Source organism: Phodopus roborovskii, unplaced genomic scaffold, assembly GCF_943737965.1.
Source record: "Phodopus roborovskii unplaced genomic scaffold, PHOROB, whole genome shotgun sequence".
NCBI lineage: Eukaryota > Metazoa > Chordata > Mammalia > Rodentia > Cricetidae > Phodopus > Phodopus roborovskii.
Window position 1 is genome coordinate 6057059 of NW_026126625.1, and position 20374 is coordinate 6077432.

The following is a 20374-nucleotide window of genomic DNA, read 5'->3' on the forward strand; positions in this document are numbered from 1 at the left end:
TTGGTTTTCCCTGAAGGAAGCGCATACCACCCCCAAATGCCAAACATTGCCTGACTGGAGATCATGAAAAACTTAGTATCACGACAAATGTACCCAGGGCCCAGCATATAGTACCCTCCCCTAAAACTGTTTATCTTAAGGACATTGGAATTTGATCAGTGTTCCTTCGGCCCGGGTTCGGTGACACTCTGTAATTCCTACTACTCTACAGGCTGAGACAGGATTGTCAGTGTGAAGCCAGCTTGTGCTCCCCATATTGAGGCCCAGTCTCAACTATTAAGATACTCAGTGGGCCCTGGGGAGGGAAACCACAGCAGCACACGTGCCCAGCTATTATTGTTCCAGAGCCTCCCCCTCAGCAGCCCCTCCAACACAACAGACACACTTCAGTTCCACATGATTTATTAAGGGACGTGCCTGCTGGCAGGCTCTCGTGGTGCTCGCAGCTTGTGAGGATGCTGCTGTGCCCTTCTTGATGCCCATAATCCACAGGCTTGAGTTGCGATTCGCTTTGCCCATTCCCAGCTCACTATAGATACAGGGGCCCCTCCTGAGTGCTGGCAGAGCAGGGCTGTGCGGTGTGTGATCTCTCAGAGCAAAGAACACCAAAGTGCAGCTGTGGAAGAGAGGTAAGTGTCCAACATCCCAGCCCTGCTGGCCAAAGCTGCTTCTGTGCTGGCTCTCAGTGCTGCGGCGAGTGGCGGATGCATGAGCTGTGTGGGCCCAGGGCCAATGCTCACTCCCCATTCTGGTTGGGTTGGATGAGGCCGTATTCCACTGCTTTCCCCAGGCAGGCTGCAGCAGCCCTGGTGACTGGGCTCTCCTCACCCTTGGCCAACACTGAGAGAATCTCCAGCACCTCACTCTCCATCAGGGTGCTGGCGATCTCCCTGGAGGCTGCCACCATGTTCAATACCACCACTGTGCCTCGGTGTTGGAGCTCTTGGTTGGGGCTCAGAAGCAGGGCCTGCAGGATCTCCAGCCAGTGTGTGGTCTGTAGGAAATGGCAGGTGTGGAGACCCAGCAACAGGCTCAACCCTGGTAGAAAACACATCCACACCCCAGGACCTCCCCGGTAGGACAGCAATACCACTGCGCAGGGAGTTCTAGCTCCCTCATCAGCCCCTACTAAGAACAGGCACTAACCACTTGTGGGATGCGGCTGCAGAGTGAGGGCCGCATGGAGGTGAGCATAGCCAGGCCTCCAGCAGCAGCCCTCCGCAGTAGCTCATCATCCTCTCCACTATACAGCACCAGCAGCTTCAACCGGTCATTGCCTTGGGCTTCAAAGAGATCCTGCACCTGTGATCGGATAGAGGAAAGGACCATGCCACCGGGGCGCTCTTTGCATCCCTGTCATGGGGACCAGCTGGAGCGACCCCTCACCTCTTTGCTCATGGCCAAGTTACACATGCACTCTGTGGCTGCCCGGCGGATCATTTCATGCTCCTCAAACATGTAGCCCTCAATCATGGGCACAGCCTTCTCCTTCAATATCTTCTGTCTGCAGGACAGAGTTGGAGGGTCTGCATGACCAGAGCCCCCACATCCACAGCCTGCCACCCTACCCCATGTAGATGTGGTTACAATAACTAGTCCACCAAACGGGAACTGGGCTGGGTGGTGAGTGAGTTAATGTGTCCAAGGTCACAATTAGTAACAACAGCTAATACTGTTGGCTATGATTACTGCTAGGGCAGGTGCCTCTGAACTAAGGGCTTTTGAGACAGTTTATAGCCTAGAACTCACAGCAGTCTTCCTCCCTTGGCCTGAGCCACCACACCCACTTGTGCTCGCTAAAGCCTTTTATATGCATTTTCTCAGGAACTCTCCACACTGCTATTTCATGAGTTGGATACTTAACTAACTCACAGAGGAGACTGAGGCAGAATGACTTAAAGACTTGCTTAGGGTCATTCAGTGAGCCAGTGAGTGCCTGCAGCCTGGGGAGAGGAGGGGGGCAGTCAGGGTGCCAGAGCCTAACTGCCTGGGCTTCTATATCTTCTGGGTCTAGAGAGCCAGATTTGAACCCCGGGGAATCTGACTCCAGAGCCTGTGGCACACGTTCTCATGCTGTGCCTCCTCGGAACCACCCCATGGCATGACTCTTCATCTGTACGTTACCAAGGAGTTATTGTGGGACACAAACAGTGACCAGGAACTGTTTTTCAATCTGTAGAGTACACAACCGGGGTTCACCCAAATCCCTCGGGGTTCACCCAAATCCCTATGCCAAGCTCCCATGGGTCCTTACCTGAGCCTCTCGCTGATCCCTGCTAGGTTCGTTAGGGCCATGAGAGCCTCAAAGTTCTGTAGTCCTGAGCAGTTGAGGTGCAACAGAGAGACAAGGGGCCGGACCACTTCGTAGATCTGTGATACACCCCACCTATCAGAGCGCTCGCCACAGTGGCCCCCATCCCACAGACACACAGCAGGGAGCCCACCTGAGACAGCGGTGCTCTCTATGGCTGTCCCCTGCCCCAGGCCTCAGCAAACTGCCTTTTTCCCATTTATCATGAGGGAAAGCCCGGCCAGAGGCCATCAGGGTGTAATAAGGAAACAGGAGAGGTCATGGTTGGAAAAAGGAGACACATACCCGCTCACCAGGAAAGGTCATCTCCGGGTTAGAGGTGATGGTAAGTTTGGCAAGAGCCTGGGCTGCCTTTGTCTGCCCAACATCAGTACCTTCCAGGGCCAGTGGGAGCAGAGCCTGTCAGAAGAGTCCCAGCCTTGTCAATGCCCAGCCTGGGGGCCTGGGAGTACAAGGTCCAAGCCATCGACCCCAACTGCACAGCCTCTCATTCTCTCCTTGGGCCTGGGAATACTCCAGGCTCACATTCTTCCTCACTCTGAGGTCTCTCATTAAAACTACCCAAACACTTCCTCAACCACCTATTAAGTGCTAAACATGGGTTGTGCTGGGCCTTGGGGCCACAGAGGGAACAGGAGGCAAACTCAGGGTCTTCCCGGGCCCACAGTACTGAGGGACTCTGAAGAGCCTATCCACATCAGCATCACCTCACTGGAAGAAGTCCCCGCTGGTCACTAATACGTCCCCCAAGGCCAGCAGCCGCAGAGTCATGTTTTATAGGCGGATGGCTCAGGAGCAGGAAGGAGTCAGAAGTCAGCTTACCTTGCCTCCTCCCTGGGCAACCACGGTACCTCGATCCTCCACCTCTTCCACCAAAGCCAGGAAGACCCTGCAGGGAGAAGGCGTGGGCTCTGGCAGGAAGGCATTCCATTCTTTATACCCAAGTGAATGAAGTAAGGCAGCCAAACGCTCTATGACTCCCACAGCAAAGGCCCTACTCCTCCAGGCATGCTGCAGGCTGACACAGGAGTTAGCAGAGGCAGACTGGCTTACCTGGAGAGCAGCTCCCTACAGGAGTTTGTCAGCACGGGACTCTCTGTCTTCACCATACATGTCATGGCTGACACCACACCCGCCGCCAGCAGCTTCTTCACACGAGCCCGCACAAAGCTTGGTTTGTCCTGCAAAAGGAGGAGGGTTAGGAGTGGGCCCTAGCTGACTGGACAGGGAAATGTTGACTCTTCTCACAGCAGAGACTGGTGGACAATGCTGCCGATAGCAAGTATCCATCCCCAGGTCCTCCTAGTGCCCCCGTACCTTAGGATGCTGCTCAGGAACATGCTGCTTGGCATACTTGGCGAGCTCCACCATCTTGGGGTCAGGCTCCTCATAGTCGTAGCTGTTGGTGCAGTTGACCAGTGCCGAGGCTACTGCGAAGAGCACTGACCTCTCTTCAGACTGGCCAGGATAGAGGGGTATTCAGCAGGGCAGGGCGGAATGCAGCTGAGCAGAGCATCCCCCTCTGACTCCCACAACCCCACCTAGTACCTAGGGGGACACTGGGAACCCCAACCCCAGACTCAGAGCTCACAATCCCAGCTCTTAACTCCTCTAGGGCAACTGCGCTCCAGACACTACAGGCACCAAGGTCTTACAAAGCATCTCATCCTAGCCCCTCGGCTAACAGCAGGAACCCGCAGAGCTACCTTGCTGAGCTGGAACAGAGCCTTCAGAGAAGCCTCATCCTCCACAAATTCTTCCTTTACATCGGCATCAAAGGTGAGGTAAGCCAGGCCTTCCACTGCCCAGCGCCGAGTGCCTGCATCAATCTGGTCATTGCATAGCCACCTAGTGACAGGTATGACAGTGGGTGACCATCAGAGGCAGGAAGCAGGAGTCATAAATGGTGGTACATGCCTGTAAACTCCGCACACAGAGGGCAGAGACAGGAAGGTCACAAGTTTTAGGACAACTTGGGCTTAGTGAGACCCTATCTGGAAAAAGCAGAGTCCAGCAACCATAGTGGGATATTCATTTTGTCTCCTTCTGCGGCACTGACCACACCCACGGGGGGGTGGAGCCTGGGGCGGAAGTGACCTGGGGAACTAGGTCTGAGGAGGCTGCATGGGGACAGGAGGACATCCCGAGGAATTCTTGAAAGCAGGAACCTGTTGGTGTTCACCTGTCTATGTTACGAGTTATTTCTCCCTAAATAAACATCTGTCTGGCCTAATTGTTTACCCCGATCCTTATTAAACCGCGATAAGCAACAGCAAATATAAGTGGAATCTGGAAGGAGTAACCTGGACAAGGAGGAGAGCCAGGGGCTTGGGCCACCCGGTGACACACGAACTTATGAACCAGGATCTAGGATTTGCCTAAGGGAAAGCAGCCCTCGCCTGCGAACAATAGCAGGACAAAGAAGCTCCACCCCTTTAAAAGTTGTGTGTGTGCACCTCTGCACAGGCACGGAGGGCAGAGGAGGGTGCCAGGTGTCCTGCTCTGTCACTCTCTGTCTTACTCTCTTGGAACAGGGTCTCACTGAAGGAAGCCGCAGTGACCCTTCCATCTCTGTCCCCATAGCAAAGGAGCTGCAGGTGCTCGGATGGTCACGCCCAGCTGCTTAATATGGGTGTCTGAGGCCCTCATGCGTGTACCCCTGAGCATCTCTCCGACTGCACACTCTCTTAAGATCTGTCCCACAGTGGAGAAATACTCACTTTCGGCACTGCTTGGCCAGTTTGAGAGTAGAACCTTCAGCAAACTGCTTCATGCTAAAGTCAGTCCCTCCAGCGGATCCAAGCTTACAGAGTCCCTGGAGGGAGAGGGAGGACAAGACTAGTTGTTTGGTGCCTAGGATGGAGACAACAGCCTGATTCTTCCCTGGCTAAGGATCCCTCCCGGGGCCTGTCATGGCTCTGGAGGTCCACAGGTATTAACTAATCAACGAGCTCTCCACGGGGAGCACATGGAGGGTTAGGTAACAATCATCTACTGAGGTGGCCTCAGGACAGTGCCTGGTAGACACTGACACGATGGCTGCTTAGTTGCTTAGTATACTGAGACCTTTCTACACTCATTCCAATTCTATACTGAGAACTGTTCGGTCACTTTCATGTTATACAAAAAGCCCTTTGTAGCTTAGCGGTGGTGGCTCATGCCTTTAATTCCAACAGAGGCAGATGGATCTCAGTGAGTTTGAGGCCAGCCTGGTGTACAAAGCGAGTTCCAGGACAGTCAGGAACCCTGCCTTGGAAAAAAAAAAAAGGTAGAAGCAGAATGGTCAAGTTTAAAGCCAGCCTCAGCTCTATAAGGCCAGCCTGGGCTACATGAGACTCTGGCTCAAAAGAAAAAGAAAAGGCCCTATACAAGTACTTTAGCCATGGCCTAAGTCCTTAAAGACAGAGAAACCTAGGACGAACTACCTGTGCTAGTTGGTTTCTTTGTTAACTTTACACAGGCTGGAGTCATCTGGGAAGAAGGAACCTCAGCAGAGGAACTGTCTCCATCAGATTAGCCAGCAGAAAGGCCTGGCTACTGGACTGGTGCCAACTCTGGGCAGGTAGTTCTGAGGCGTGTAAGGAAGCAAACTGGGCGAGCCATGAGGAACAGGCCCGGAAACGGCGTTCCTTCGTGGTGCCTGCTTCAGTTCCTACTTGTGGGTTCCTACCCTGACCTGCCTCTCTGATCTCAGCTGTAACATGAAATAAAGCCTTCTCTGTTTTTGCTCATGGTGTTTATCAAAACAACAGAAAGTAAACGAGGCCAGTGCCCAAGGAGAAACAGCCCCAACAACACTGGCTATAATGGCTCATGGATGCCTAGAAAGGCCCCAAACGTGCAGTTGTGCAGTTTCTGTTTTCCACAGGCCTTCATAACCAACAAGGGGACAGTATGAGGCGCCCTGCATGCCTAGACATCCTCTGTACCTGGATTATCTCCCCACTTGAACATAAGCCCTTCAGTGGCAGGAGCCAGCCCTGCTCCTGTAGCCCCAGCGAGGTCCAGTGTATAATTTCACCTACAGTGCTGAGGCTGCCCCAGGAGACACCAGCTGACCTTGCCTGACTGCCCACCCAGGCCTCCCATCTCACCACAAGTGCTCTGATACGGATGCTGTCCCTCTCGCTGCACTTGTATAGGTCCTTGAGCAGGGAGACACCGTTGGCAGTGATGAATGAGGCCCGCTTGGCTTTGCCGGCTGCGTGGATCAGCGCCTCCACTGCCACCAACTGTTCTTCCTCCTGCTCAGAGGCACACAGAGCGATCACACTCTCCATGACGCCACTCAGCTCCAAGGCCCGGTTGCCAGCTTCACATGGGCCCTGCAGAAGGCAGGACACTGTCTGGATGGCTCGCAGCTTTCCGGCCAGCCCTTGGCCCTCAAACCAGCTCCTGAGGGGCATAGAGTGACAGCTGTCATGCCAAAGCACACATAAGGGGCCTTTTCTTTCTAGTTTCCCTATCCATACTGGGTGGGCACTTGGCGCTCCTTGGCCAGAAACAGCAAGAAAAACTGCCAAGGGGAAGACTGGCCATTTCACAATGGCTATCACCGATTTCCATTAACCACCCCACCAAACAGGTTATTCTACACACACTGTCCTGCCATATTACTTTCCTGTACTGTTAAGACCCGAGGTCACCTACTGTGTTATTACTGTCACTTCCCCCAGCTGTGAGCTCCTCAAGGGTGGACTTTCATGTTTAGTTCATAGGTTGGAAAAGAAATCCATTACATGCTTGACTCTTTGATGTGCGTGAAACATTTGTTGCAGTCTTGAAAAAGTTAGTGTGCAATCACTTTGGCATAAGAAGGAGGTTTTGGGCCAGGCACAGTGACACACAACTAACTACATGTCCTGGCTACTCTGGTGTCCAGGAGTTCTAGGCCAGCCTAGGCTAGCAAGATTTCCATCTCAAAACAATAGGGTGTTGCTGGGTGTGGTGGTGCACAACTTCAATCCCAGAACTTGGGAAGCAGAGACAGGTAGTTCTCTGTGGGTTTGAGGCCAGCCTGCTCTACAGAGCAAGAACAAGTTCTGGGACAGTGAGGGCTATAGGGAGAAATCTTGTCTTGAAAAACAAACAAACAGGGGCTGGAGGGATGGCTCAGTGGTTGAGAGTACTGACTGCTCTTCCAGAGGACCCAGGTTCCATTCCCAGCATTCATATGGCAGTTCACAACTATCTGTGTCTCTGGTTCTAAGGGATCTGACACCTCCACACCATTGCACATAAAATAAAGGTAAATAAATTATTAAAAAAAAAAGAAAGAAAAACAAACAAACAAAAACCAATCGGGTGTGGTGGTTTGAATGAGACTGGCCCTGAGAAGTCCATATATTTGAATGTTTGGTCTGCAGTTAGCGGAACTGTTTGGGAAAGGGTGAGGTGTGGCCTTGTTGGAAAAGGTCACTGGGGGTGGGCTTTGAGGCTTCCAAAGCCCACACCATTCCAAACTAGTGTTTCCAGTGTCCTCCCCCCCATCTTCCCCTACCCCCCCCCACTCGTGGCTGCTTCAACACGTAAGCTCTCCATTACTGCTCCTGTACCGTGCCTATCTGCTGGCTGCCATGCTCCCTGTCATGATGGTTATGAAATCTACTCACCCTCTGAAACTACTAAGCCCTCGTTAAACTCTAAGAGTTGCCTTGGTCATGGTGTCTCTTCACCACAACAGAAGTGGAGGTGCTGGGGATCACTTCAGTTTACTCGTACTCCCTCAAGTCTGCCCTCCATGCTGAAAGCCAGTCCCTTTTTAGCTGGCACCCCTGGCAGTGGAGAGAGGCAGAGGGCCTCACCTGATGTAGTTCTCACAGAGCCGGTGGAAATTTTCCCTCTCGGCATCACACTTCAGGTCATCGAACAGCTTGCTGAGGAGGATGGAGGCGCTCATGCGGCTGTTTGCTGTCACTGTGAGCTTCCCAGCAGTGTCCTGCAGGGAGCCCCCCACCTCCAGAATCTTTTTCAGACCTGGAAAGATACCCCATTTAGACAGTGGAGCACTGCTACCAAGCCCTGAAGACAGCCTTGGAGATGCAGAGAAAAGCAAGGCCGGCCACCTCTGTCAGTCAGGTCACAGAGTTCAAACAGTGGCAACGGTAAAGCCATGGGGAAAACAGAAGCAGGCTCAAGGACTCCTGCAGACAAGGGTCAGGCAGGGCCTTTGCAAGCCCCTCTTACTTATCTTTTTGGAAAATGAGAAGTGTAAATTGCCATGTTATGATTTGTCTTTTTCTCCAAGAGTAGTAGTAATACATAGTCACTAAGAAAAACTTCAAACAGGCCAGTGAGATGGCTCAGTAGGTAAAGGTGCTTGCCACCAACTCTGATAACCTGAGTTTGATCCCAGGGCCTATATCATGATAGAAGGTGAAAACCAACCTCTGCATGTTATCCTGATTTCCACCAGTGTCATGGTATTTGAACACACACACACACACACACACACACACACACACACACACACACACACACACACGGTGGGGGGGGGACCTTATTAAATAAAAATGTCTTAAAAGTTTAAAATAATGTGATTAAAAAAACTTCAACTAGAAAAAGAGGAGACTGCCTTCCAACTGGCTTTCTTCAGGACTGTCCAATGCAATGCATTTTTCCAGACACACACAAGACACACACACACAGCTGGAGGGTCTTTGTGCTGCCTCCAGTGACTACAAGGGTCATAGGATGGCAGTCTAGCACAAGCGTATCACTGTATACAATTGCTACTCTTCTCATCACCCCCACAGGAAGGCAGGCCTCAGCTTCCCAAGCAAGTTTTTCTACACCTACCTTGATCAATGACCCAGAGTGTGAGGCTGTTGTTGGGGTCCTTCGGAGATTTCCGGGGTACCATTTTAATTAGGAGGGTCAGGGCATTGTCTCGGCCTTGGCCGGAGACTCCCACCTCAGTCAATAGCTCCAAGAGGTTACTGATGAGGACCTTCAGCTCCCGGGCAGGATCTGGCCACAATACACAATGATCAATGGCTATGACATTATGGGTTCAGTCCTCCACACAAAGACAAAGCAGCACAACAGAAAACGTGACATTAGTGAACCCTACAGTGACACAGCCCTGTGTGACTGCTGAACTCCTCAACAGCCAGAGAGACACAGGCAAAGGACGCTTCCCTCCTGGATTCTGAGTTGAGCCCAGCTTTCTCCTCAAGCACTTGGCTATTAGAATCCAAAGGAAAAGTTGGGCATGGAGACACAAAACTTTAATGTCAGCACTTGGGAGACTAAGGCAAGAGGACTGAGAGCTCAGTTTCACAGTGAGACTTTGTCTCAGCAAAACAAAAGAATCTAGGATAAAATATCACCACTGAGCCACATCCCATCCATCCCCTCCACAACAGTACCATCCAAGGGACCAGACCTACTTCCACTCACCCACAATAATGGCACCTTCTTTGCCTCGGAAGCCTTTCTTAACGCCTTCCTTGAGGGCATCAAACATAACCTGCAGCAGGTGGCAGGCTGCCAGCGACACGGCCTGGTTCTCCACACCCAGGATGGAGACTACTTTCCGAGTTCCCAGAACACTCAGGGTTGCCACTGTCTAGGGTGGGAAAGAATTGGACAGAGGCTTAGTTGGTAAACAGCAGCCATGGTGACTCCTAATAGTGAGTTAGTGAGTGTGGCTCCAAAGTGAGCAAACCCCTGGGTGGATGGGGCAGCTCCAAGTGAAAAGGAAAGTAGGTCTAATAGTATGACCTGGGTCACGCCGTGCTTCCTGTCAGAAAGGATCTAAAGAAAGCACCCCATTTGGTAGTGGTGGCATACACCTGTAGTCCCAGACAGAGACAGGATGGCAGCCAAGGAAGGCTACGTATCCAGACAGTGCCTGAAGACGAGGAAGAAGAGGACGAGACATTCCAAAGTCCTCATCCACCTCTGCTCCCTGTACCGGGGAGAAGACAGGCCCCAGGAGCAGCTATTTGGTCTCCTGTCTCCTCAGAAGGAAGCACACCTGGACCCAGCATCCCGATAGAGGCAAGTGCCTTCCCAAACCCAGCAGTAGTCTATACACACCTGAAGGTGTGAACAAGCATGGGGCAGACCTGCAAGGCCTCTCAGAGAACCTAGGAGGCCTGATGGGCTCATCCCAGCTCACACAGACCTGAGGGAGCGAGAGGCTGTCACAGGATATACATGGTTTGACTATTCTAAATATAGCCCAGGCTTGGCCTCAAGAGATTCACTGAACACTTCACAATCTACCCTTCTTGGAACTGGACATTCCTCTCAAAGCAATCAAGGAGTTCAGCATGGCAGCACATGCTGAAATCCCAGAGGGACCATAAGTTCAAGGCAGCCCAGACTACATAAGAAGACCCTGACTCTAAATGTACACATAAAAATATACTGATCAACCAGAAACCAAGTCCCTATCTCCTGGGTCCAGCCAGCACAGGCAAGAGCCGAGGGCATGGCCCAGGAGTAGGGCCATTCTTGTGGCACTGTCCATGTAGGATAGCACTGCCCATGCTGCTGACCAGGTCAGTATCTCCAAGGCAGAGATGCTGTCTGTGACATCACTGGTCTCTCCTCTCCAGAGGAAAAGGAATCCAACCTTTGGAACAGACAAAACCTCTCTCTGAGCAGACCTGAGTGGGCAGTGACCAGGTTGTCTTTGTGAGCTGGCTTCAGGACAGTATTGCTCAAGGGTTAGGAGGCTACATTTGTCCTACTCCATCCTAATTTGTATGTGTCCCCTCTGTCCTTTTTATTTTTCCCCACAGTTGTGTAGCTCTTATCTGTGCTTTAAGCTGTTTTGGGAAAAAAATGGAGGAGTGGAAGAGTAGATAGGTAGGTGGAATTAATAGACAAATGGACAGACAAACAGACTGAGGCAATAACTAGACCTCTCCACACCACCTACCCGCGACTGATGCTCAGAGCAAATGCCGACCAGTGTGCGCAAGGCTGCCAGCATGAGGTCAGTCTCTCCTGTATCCAGCAGGCATTGCAGGAGCTGAACCCCATTGTTCCGGAAGATCTTCTCAGCTCCTGCATCTTCTCGGGCCAGCACCACAAGGTTCTGAGAAGCCTACGCCAAAAAGGCACATACTAATGTTGACACTACAGACATCCAAGGGCAGGGCAGGCAGCGAGGCCCTGAGCGCTGGGCCTCACTGCTTCTTCTTAGCCAGTCATAAATTTCACCCCTTGGAACTTCAGCTTCCTTCTCTTCACACAGAAAGGAGAGCTTGGTCTCGTGGGTGGTGGTGACAGTGGGGTCCCTAGCAGGGCTTCGAGAGCAAGAACAGCACCTCAGTCATACAGCATGCCAGCGCTAGGGGGGCCACCAAGGTGCTCTGAATACTAGTTCCCTTTCCTTGCTTCACGTTAAGGACCCAAGGCCAGCAGGACTCCTGAGGCCCATACTGGTGAGCAAAGGGGTATGTATGGAAGCCTGAGGTCACTCCAGGACCCGTACCTTCTGCTTCTTCTCTGTGCCCTTCTCTTTGGGGTCCAGCAGTATCTGAAACATCTGTTCTACTTTGGCATCTGTTGAGGACATGTACCGCACCTATGAAGAAGCAGAGAAAGTCCAGACATGTCATATTTCCTTTAGTTCTCCCTGGGATGCTCAGAACTCAAGGCAAACAGCTCAAAACCATGGCAGGCAGGAAGAGACTTGCCAGGGCATCTCCTCCTAAACGTCCTGGGGCTGTTTTCCTCTCTAAATTTCTTCCTGCTTGGGCAATGCTGCCTGGCCTGCTGATGCTAAAGGAATGCCTTCACAAGGGGAGGCATCTTGTTAGCCACAGGAAATGCATTCCCAGTAGTGGTGGCTACATTATAGCATCGTGAAAACATAAGCATGCTACTATGGCACTGAACTTGACAGTTGCTGCTTACAAGACACCAAGAAGGCTGTGAGGTGGCTGCTAACACCTCCTTTGATGCCTTGTGTGTGCATGTGTGTATTAAGTCAAAGTATTTTTGACAGCTTCCTTAATCCCATTCTTTCCTTCCAATGTTACCATTTTGATAAACACCACACACACACACACACACACACACACACTCTCTCTCTCTTTTTTCTTTTAATGGAGACCAAGCTGGTTTTGAATTCACAAAGACCTGCCTACCTCTGCCTCCTAAGTGCTGGGAGTAAAGGAATATGTCACTACACCTGGCCAAGTGTTACAGATACTTGGTGTCTTTTGTTTGTTTGTTTGTTTGTTTGTTTTTCAGGACAGGGTTTCACTGTGCAGCATCGACTGTCCAAGAACTCACTCTGTAGACCAGGCTGGCCTCAATCAAACTCACAGTTTAACAGGCTTTTGATGGACAACTTTTACAATATTTTTCATCTTACTTATACATATTTACCCAATGTGCCCAGACATGGTATGGGCCACTAGCTCAGTGGTAGCATTACTTTTCTGTGCATATTACTGCATAATTTACTTTTCTATCCACTTCTCAAAAATGGGAATACTGACCTAGTCTGTTTAGTTTTTCTCTCCCTCTTTATTGGGCATTTAGGCAGGTTCCAAGTTTCTCTTACTATAAATAAGACTGAAATAAAAGTCAAGACTCCTGAAATCCCAGCACCTGGAGGTGTAGACAGGAAGTCGTCAAGGCCATCCTCAGCTACACAGCAACCAGGACCAGCCTAGATTTTATGAGACCCCGTCTTTAAAAAAGGGTAAAACTAAAAATGTTTTTGGGAGCAGGAGAATCAGGGGTTCAAGGCTGGCTTCAGGTACATAGTGAGACTAAAGTCAATGTGGGCTAACTGAATTACAAGATGTTCATTTCTGACACCAACATGGCAAAATATTGCTGCCTACAGGAACCAGTCCATTCATCCCTTCACAGCTGCTGTAAGAGTACACACACAGACACACACACCACACACACCTACACCACACACACACATACCACACACTCACACATACCACACCACACACACTCACACATAACACACACAGCACACACAAAACACACACCACACCACACATACCACACACACCCACACACACACACCACTTTCCCACCTGCACCAAATGACCATGATTTTGACTTGATTCCCTCCAACAGGCTGGGCATTTTTAATGCTGGTTTGTAACCTGTAGCTCCTCTCTGGAGCCCTGTGTCTACACCCTTGACCCAGACCCAGGCAATCGCCCATTCTCTGTTGATCTTTCACATACCTTTTCCTGAATCTGGCCCCCAATGTTCCTCAGTGACTCCTGGAAAACTTTGTTCTTAGGCTCTAGGCTCACACATCTCTTCAAGTCAAGGACAGCCTGGTCCAGGCGGCCCAGCTTCTCTAGGGCTTGGCTTCGTCGATAAAGGGCTTTGACATCCCCACCGTCCTTTTCGATGGCTGAGCACAAACAGGAGCTCTGTCAGCACCCATGAGGCCACCATCTCCAGGCAAGAGCAGTAGGGAAAGATCTTGAGGGCCAGAGGAAGGTGGGGGTACGAATGTGCAGCTCGGTGCTTCAGCCTCAGAAAAGGTGAGGGCAGCTGCAGAAAAGCAAAGGCCGAAGAAGTGGGAAAGGAAGTAGAAAGACACGTGTCTGGGACCAAAGTTGGAGGAGAAAGGGATGGCTCGGTGGTCCCAGAGTCCTTGCCCACCATAGAAGACCCACAACTCCACATAAGGGCCCACAACCCCCTACCTTTAGTTGCCTCCGATTCTGCTTTACTGTAATCTTCCTGTAAGAGAAAATCAGCAGCCTGAGAGGAACTGATCGATTGAGTAGCTTCTGCTGACCGCCCCCCACTCCCAATACCCAAAGCAACTGACAACCGTGGGTGGCTAGGAAATGTCCAGCTGGTGCTCAAACTGGGGATAACCCCAGGCCCAGGCAGAATCAGTTTAGAGAAACCCGACCCCTCTCCCTCACCAGCTTGAGGTGGCAAGCAGCCCGGTTTCGGTGCAGGATGGCCTGGTCCTGGGGCGTAGCGCCGAGACTCAGGGCCTGGGTGTAGGCGGTCAGGGCACCCTCGTAATCCCCGCATTTGAACAGCTCGTTGCCCTCCTTCCGCAGCTGTTCGGCTGAGCTGGCCTGTGGAGAGAAAGGCGGTGAGCCGAGCACCTCATCTGGGAGCCCGGGCCGGGGAGTGTCCCCAGGAGAACTAGAATAAGGTGACGGCGGCCAGGTGCGAAGGGGAGATGTCACAGGAGGCCCAGTGTGCACCCCGGGGACCGAAAGTCGGAGCTCAGGGGTGCCTTGGACCACTCACAGTCATCGCGAAGCTGAACTCCAGAGCCGGCGCAGGCGCACTCTCTGGAGCAAAGGTGGCCCGGGGCTCGGGAAGATGCCGGGGATAGCTCCGCCCCAGCTTTGCGTCAGGGTTACGCCAAAGAAGGCGAGGCCGAGAAGAGGTTGCGAAGGTGCAAGGGCGGGGTGCTCAGCTGCATTGCGCAGACGCAGGCTCAGCGATGCTTCAGGAGCGTCTAGTCTGTTCCACTGGGATCCGTAGAGGGCGCGCCCCAGAGGCTGGAAAGGGAAGGCGGCTGCCGCAGGACTTTAGTTTTTTTTCTCTCCTTCCCCGACCACGGCAGAAGTGCACGAAATCTGCGGTCATCAGTGCCATCAGAAGTAGACTGTAAAGGCCTAGTGCTAGGAGCGGGCCTGGGCCCCTGTCGGAGAGAGGAGAAAATTAAGACCGTACACTGGCTGCGACAAGCCAGGGGTTACGGAGCCCAGAAAGTCGGAGAAAGCGCGGGATAAGTATAGACTACATACACATATTTGGCATACAAATTTGGGAGCTCGCAAGTACCTTGAAGACGAACGCAGCTAGGTTTAGATTCAGAACTAAACCCCCTACTACAATGTGTGTAACCCATGGACTACAAAATCCCCTCTATTGACACCATACAAACCCCTTAAGTCCCACACAATATACAGCAGCTTTGGTTACTTTTTACTCCTTCACAGAGCTGTAATCGTGATTTACATGACCTCCTCTCTACTAGTCTGGAAGCTATCAACCTCCCACCGCAGAATTTAAGGACCGTGTCAGTGTCCTGTGGATCTGGGACTGGAGCTCTCACCTGAGGATGGGTGGGGACTGGAGAGAAGATAGGTTTACTTGGTACAGGGCCTCAAATTCATCTCGGGTACAGCAGGAACCCCCAGCAGCCTGCAGATGGCAACAGTAGGCTTCTTCAGGAGTATCAGAGAGGCGGGGACAGAAGAAACCTGGGTAGCGGCGGCCTTCAGCGTCCCGTGTGGTCTGGCACAAATGTGGGTGGTGAGCCAGTGCTGCAGAGAAGCAAGAAATCTATAGAAAAGGGATGTTGCCCACACCCCCTTCACCCTGTCCAAAGTGCAAAATGGGGTCCCAGTCCCTACCAGAAGACGGGAGAAGGCTCCCTTCGCCCCTCACCACCAGCTTCCCCAGCTCAATCCGCCCTCAGAGGATGGGGGAAGTGTTATACCTGAGAGGTCGGTGGGGTGGGCAAGGTTTGTCCAATTGAAAAGCAGCAGCAGCCCTACAGACAGGCCTTTCAGTAAAGGCCCTGGACTCCTTCTCTGGAGGCCCATGAGAAGTCACCTCTACCTCAGTTGTAGTCCTAGAAATCCAGTACTTGTGCTAAGCCATGACTCAGACAATAAGGGGCCTGAAATCAAAGTCCCGAGCTCTGCAGAGGTGGCAACTCCTCCACCACAGGCTTCTAGAGTGATGAGAGCTGAGAGCGACCGGATTCCTATATCTGCTGGGAAATGTGAGGCCTCTGGCTCCAACTGCCTATGATATCCTAAGCAGTAGAGAGGAACGTCTCAGAGGACCGGGAATGCCAGGCAAGAGAAAAGTTCAGACATTATCCACACACACAAAAAAAAAAAAAAAAAAAAAAAAAGAACACTTAAAGCCAAATATGCAAATATGTTTCTGTCTACCCATTCTCCTACTTCTAGGCTGCTGCAGACACCTTGGGAATTCTATTCATCCTGTGTTAGGTCCCAAAGACCTCCCGTCAGCCTGTGGAGCATCCCTCCATAACTGCTGCAACATGGCAACCACCAAGTCTATCTGAGAATGCTGTCATTAAATGTCACCCTGAGTTTCATCTCCCCAGCTGCCAGCCCAGACACAAAAGCTACCTGCTTGGTTGGAATACACTTTGTGGTTGGCTACCTCCATTTCTCAGACAGTCTGTTGGGGAGATTCCCAGGTCTCACTTACCCTTCTTACTTTAGAGCTTCCAACACTAAGACAGAGTATTTCTCCAAAAGATCCAAAGCTCACTGCCAGTAAAGAACGAAGGGTTGTTCCAGTGCCTACCCAAGCTAGACAACATTATGCTCCTGAAGCAGCAGGGGCAAGACTCATCATCTCCTCGGAGGCCCTCAGCAGAGGTCTAGGGACTGAAGCAGGCTCCCCTTACGGTACAAGAGATTAATGCAAACAGTTTCTGTAGAAACAGTGCTGCCTCCCAGGAGCTTAAATCTGAAGCAATTAGGCAAGACTTCTAGTTTAGGATCCAAGTCTCCAGAAGGTCAAGCTGTAGTGTCTCGTATCACTAGGGCCAAAATACCCATAGTAACAGGACAGTCCCTGTGGGGAGAGCTGCATTTGGAGCACCTTGAAAATGTTCTGGGCATTGGAAGGTTGTGGACAGCCTTTTTCTCCTGGGAGAAGTTGTCTCTTCTCCCAGGCTAGATGAACTGAGATTTCTCTATGGTTCCATAGCTACCTATATCTTCCAGCTCTGAACTCCTTGAGGCCATCACCTTTGTTCTTGTTTGGCTTTCTTCTTCCACAGACTGCTAGTTCTCAGAGAACCAGGATACTATGTTCTTGAGCCTGGAGCAGAGTACAACACACCAACCGTGATTATAGAAGGTTATTTCCTTCCTTTCCCCTTCCCTCCCTCCCTCCCTCCCTTTGTCCCACCCCCCCCCCCTTCTTTTTGAGACATATCCCGGCTGTCCTGGACTAGCTTTGTAGACCAGTCTGGCCTTGAACTCAGAGATCCACCTCCCTCTGCTTCCTGAATGCTGGGATTAAAGGCGTGTACCACAACCACCTGGCTGAAGGCTTTTTTTCTGTGCCCAGGAGCTCAGCTTCTGAAAAAAAAAAACTCCATCTAGACTGGGGTAATGGCTTAGTGGGTAAAGTGTTTGCTGCACAAGAATAAGGACTTGCCTTCAGACTAAGGCAACAGTCAGGTGCAAAGTTTGGGGTGGCAACCTACACCTGTTGTACTTGGGAGGCGGGGACGGGAGAATCCGTGGAAAGTAGTTGGCTAGCTAGTCTTGCTAAATACCTGAGCTGCTACAAGTTCAAGGATGGACCTTGTCCCCAAAACTTTGGTGGAGACTTATCGCCTCTACTTGCCACACGCACGCGCACACACGCATAACACGCGAGGTTTGTGTGGTGTGGAGAATAAAAGAATTACAGGTTAGAATTAACTCCATTCTCCGAGCCTCCGATGCGGCAGGGGGCGCTGTAGAAGACCTATTCGGACTCTGGGGCTTCAGTGCCCCGCGCTACCCGCGCGATGGGCTCCGAGGTAGCTCAGCTGCTGGAGGCTGCTGACTTCGCCGCTCAGAAGCACCGACAGCAGCGACGGAAAGATCCTGAAGGGACTCCCTACATCAACCACCCCATCGGTGGGCGCGCCGGTTGGGAAGCAGTTTTCGCAGCGCGTGGCGGGCGGGGACCGACTGGAACCGGAACACAAAGGGTGTACAATTTATTGAGCGCCTACTGAGTCCCAAGCTTTGTGTCAATCACTTTTTATGGGTTATGCCGTGCAAGCTGCACCCGGGGCAGTAGACGGGATTGTCCCCTTAGCACAGTCAATATCCCGAGAGGGTAAGGGGCTTTCCAAGGCCAACTGATGAGAGGCTACATCGGGCTCTCCATTGTGACTCCCTCTAGTCTGATTTCTGCTTTGCCCCTGTCAGGTGTGGCCCGGATCCTAACCCATGAGGCGGGAATCACTGACATTGTGGTGTTACAGGTAACTTTACTCTTCTCTGCCAGGAGGCTGGTGTGGGGATTAGAAGCACTGTTGAACAATGGGTGCCCTTTAACTGGTAGGCTAGTGTCACTGGGCTGAATGGGAGCCTATCCCCAGGCGGCCCTGCTCCATGACACAGTAGAAGACACAGACACTACCTTGGATGAGGTAGAGCTGCACTTTGGAGCACGGGTTCGGCGCTTGGTGGAGGAAGTAACAGATGACAAGACTCTGCCCAAATTGGAAAGAAAGAGGCAACAGGTAGAGCAGGCACCCCACAGCAGCCCAGGGGCCAAACTGGTGAAGCTGGCAGATAAACTATACAACTTGAGGGACCTGAATCGCTGCACTCCTCAAGGTATGCTCCACTACTGGCTCTAAGGGGAAGGGGAGGGATGTCCAACTTCTAAAAACATATATTGGTCAATTTTCCAGAAATAAGGGGTGGGGTGGGGTTGGGGTGGTCTTAATGCCTCAAACTAATCCTGGAACAGACTTCTGAAAGTGGGAAAAGTTGCTGTTTACAGAGTTGTCAGGTCATCCCATCACAACTCATCTAACGGCCTTGTACCAAAAGCCCTGCAGAAAAGAGGCAAAACCAACGCCAAAGCTGGCCTTGACATCCCATGAGCTGATTTCTGTCCACTCTTGTGCAGGATGGTCAGAACATCGAGTCCAGGAGTACTTCGAGTGGGCAGCACAGGTGGTGAAGGGGCTTCAAGGAACGAACCAGCAACTAGAAGAGGCACTAAAGCAGCTGTTCGAGGAGCGAGGGCTGACTCTTTGAGCGGTGTTTGGTGATGTCCTATGGCATGGCTCCAGCAAGGCTCAGCAAGATGGGATTCTTACTGTAGCATTTCAGAGTCTCCCCATCTCTCACATTCCTACACCCGGAGCATACATTACAGGCCAAAAAAAACGTCTGCGTTTTCTTCAGCAGAGCCCCAAGTACGGAAATCAGATATACCCATGTACTCAGAGCCTTTCCTCAAGTCTTGGGTCTGTTTGCTATTTTACATGTTGGGACTTGGGATTGTGTAAGTTTTGGTTCATAAGCCATGGAAAATAAAGTACTTAGGGTAAAGTTTAAATTGCTGTTCCTCCTCCCCTGGTCTCCTGAGTGAAGAGCCTGCACCCCAGATACTCGCTTCCAACTATGACTCTTGGAGCATAGTGTCCTTATCACTGAGCTGGGTTGTTATGAGGTCAGATATATATAGGTCAGTGATCTGGAAAGTTCCCCTAGCGCAAATATACTGGTAAGGAATGCCACCACTTATAGCTGGGAAGAACAGAAATCCCAGTAACGTGAAAAGTTCCCCCGTACACTAACTGCAGCGAGTGCTCAGTAATTCATAGTCTAAACCTTGACGCTTAAAGATTGATCGTTTCCTGGGTCGCTAAGAGGCAAGAGCTTCCGGGGCGCTCGGAAGTGGCCCTGGCCTTGCCCTTCCGGTGGAGGTGGGTGGAGTCTGGAGGAGGTTGTGGTAGAGAGGGACAAACTCTCCAGGAGCGTCCGCCAGCTCTTTTTGAGGCGGGGAGGGGAAGCGGAGGTGTCCATAAACTGCTGATTTTTTTCCTTTGGTTATATTTTTGTGTTTGTGTGTGCGGGCGTGCGAACGTCCCAATATAGGTGTGGCAATCAGACCACAATTCTGTGGAAGTTGGGTTTTGCCTTTCATCGTGTGAGTCCGAGAATTCGAACTCAGTTTGTGGGGCCTGGCAGGCTTGTGCCTTTACCTAGCGAGCTATCTCGCCTTCGCCTGCCCCTTATTTTTTAATTTGAGGGGCGGGGGATAGGATCTCACGCAGCTCAGGCTGACATGCAAAGGTCGACGATCTTCCTGCCTCTGCTGGGGTTACTCACTGCACAACCATGCTCAGACTCCTTGAAGGCATCTCATCAGCCACACAAGAATCTATAGTTTTTACACTGAAGCTAAAGTTGAGCTGCACTTCAATTTCCCATTCTTAGCAAGAGAGCTGCCTGAACGCATGCGCACACTTTACAGGGCAGTCCTTCGCCCTCTTCTGGTGCGTTACTATTTAAGGCCATTGGCCTCCCAAGGCTGGGCCTTCCTGCTTCGCCTTTGCCTTTGGCA

At 51.6% G+C, this 20374-nt stretch overlaps 3 protein-coding genes across 3 annotated transcripts; 1 reads left to right on the forward strand and 2 right to left on the reverse strand.

The window, feature by feature from the left end:
• Positions 1-385: 385 nt before the first annotated feature.
• Positions 386-14692, reverse strand: Unc45a (unc-45 myosin chaperone A). Its single transcript, XM_051206533.1, has 20 exons — positions 14534-14692; positions 14194-14355; positions 13966-14002; positions 13492-13667; positions 11763-11855; positions 11205-11372; positions 9713-9881; positions 9110-9280; positions 8116-8287; positions 6406-6706; positions 5032-5126; positions 4018-4159; positions 3629-3769; positions 3365-3492; positions 3134-3200; positions 2597-2710; positions 2255-2370; positions 1387-1504; positions 1147-1302; positions 386-994 (listed from the first exon to the last, which is right to left on the reverse strand). Exons 1-20 carry the CDS (start codon positions 14537-14539, stop codon positions 737-739), a joined length of 2790 nt encoding a protein of 929 aa, XP_051062490.1. The 5' UTR covers positions 14540-14692; the 3' UTR covers positions 386-736.
• Positions 14693-14718: 26 nt separating this feature from the next.
• Positions 14719-16444, reverse strand: LOC127238123 (protein shisa-like-1a). Its single transcript, XM_051206582.1, has 3 exons — positions 16405-16444; positions 15351-15561; positions 14719-14933 (listed from the first exon to the last, which is right to left on the reverse strand). The coding sequence occupies exons 1-3, from the start codon at positions 16442-16444 to the stop codon at positions 14738-14740; spliced, it is 447 nt and encodes a 148-aa protein (XP_051062539.1). The 3' UTR covers positions 14719-14737.
• A 1313-nt stretch (positions 16445-17757) lies between these two features.
• Positions 17758-19363, forward strand: Hddc3 (HD domain containing 3). The gene is made up of 4 exons (XM_051206540.1): positions 17758-17919; positions 18217-18272; positions 18390-18630; positions 18929-19363. Exons 1-4 carry the CDS (start codon positions 17808-17810, stop codon positions 19057-19059), a joined length of 540 nt encoding a protein of 179 aa, XP_051062497.1. The 5' UTR covers positions 17758-17807; the 3' UTR covers positions 19060-19363.
• The last annotated feature ends 1011 nt before the right edge of the window (positions 19364-20374 follow it).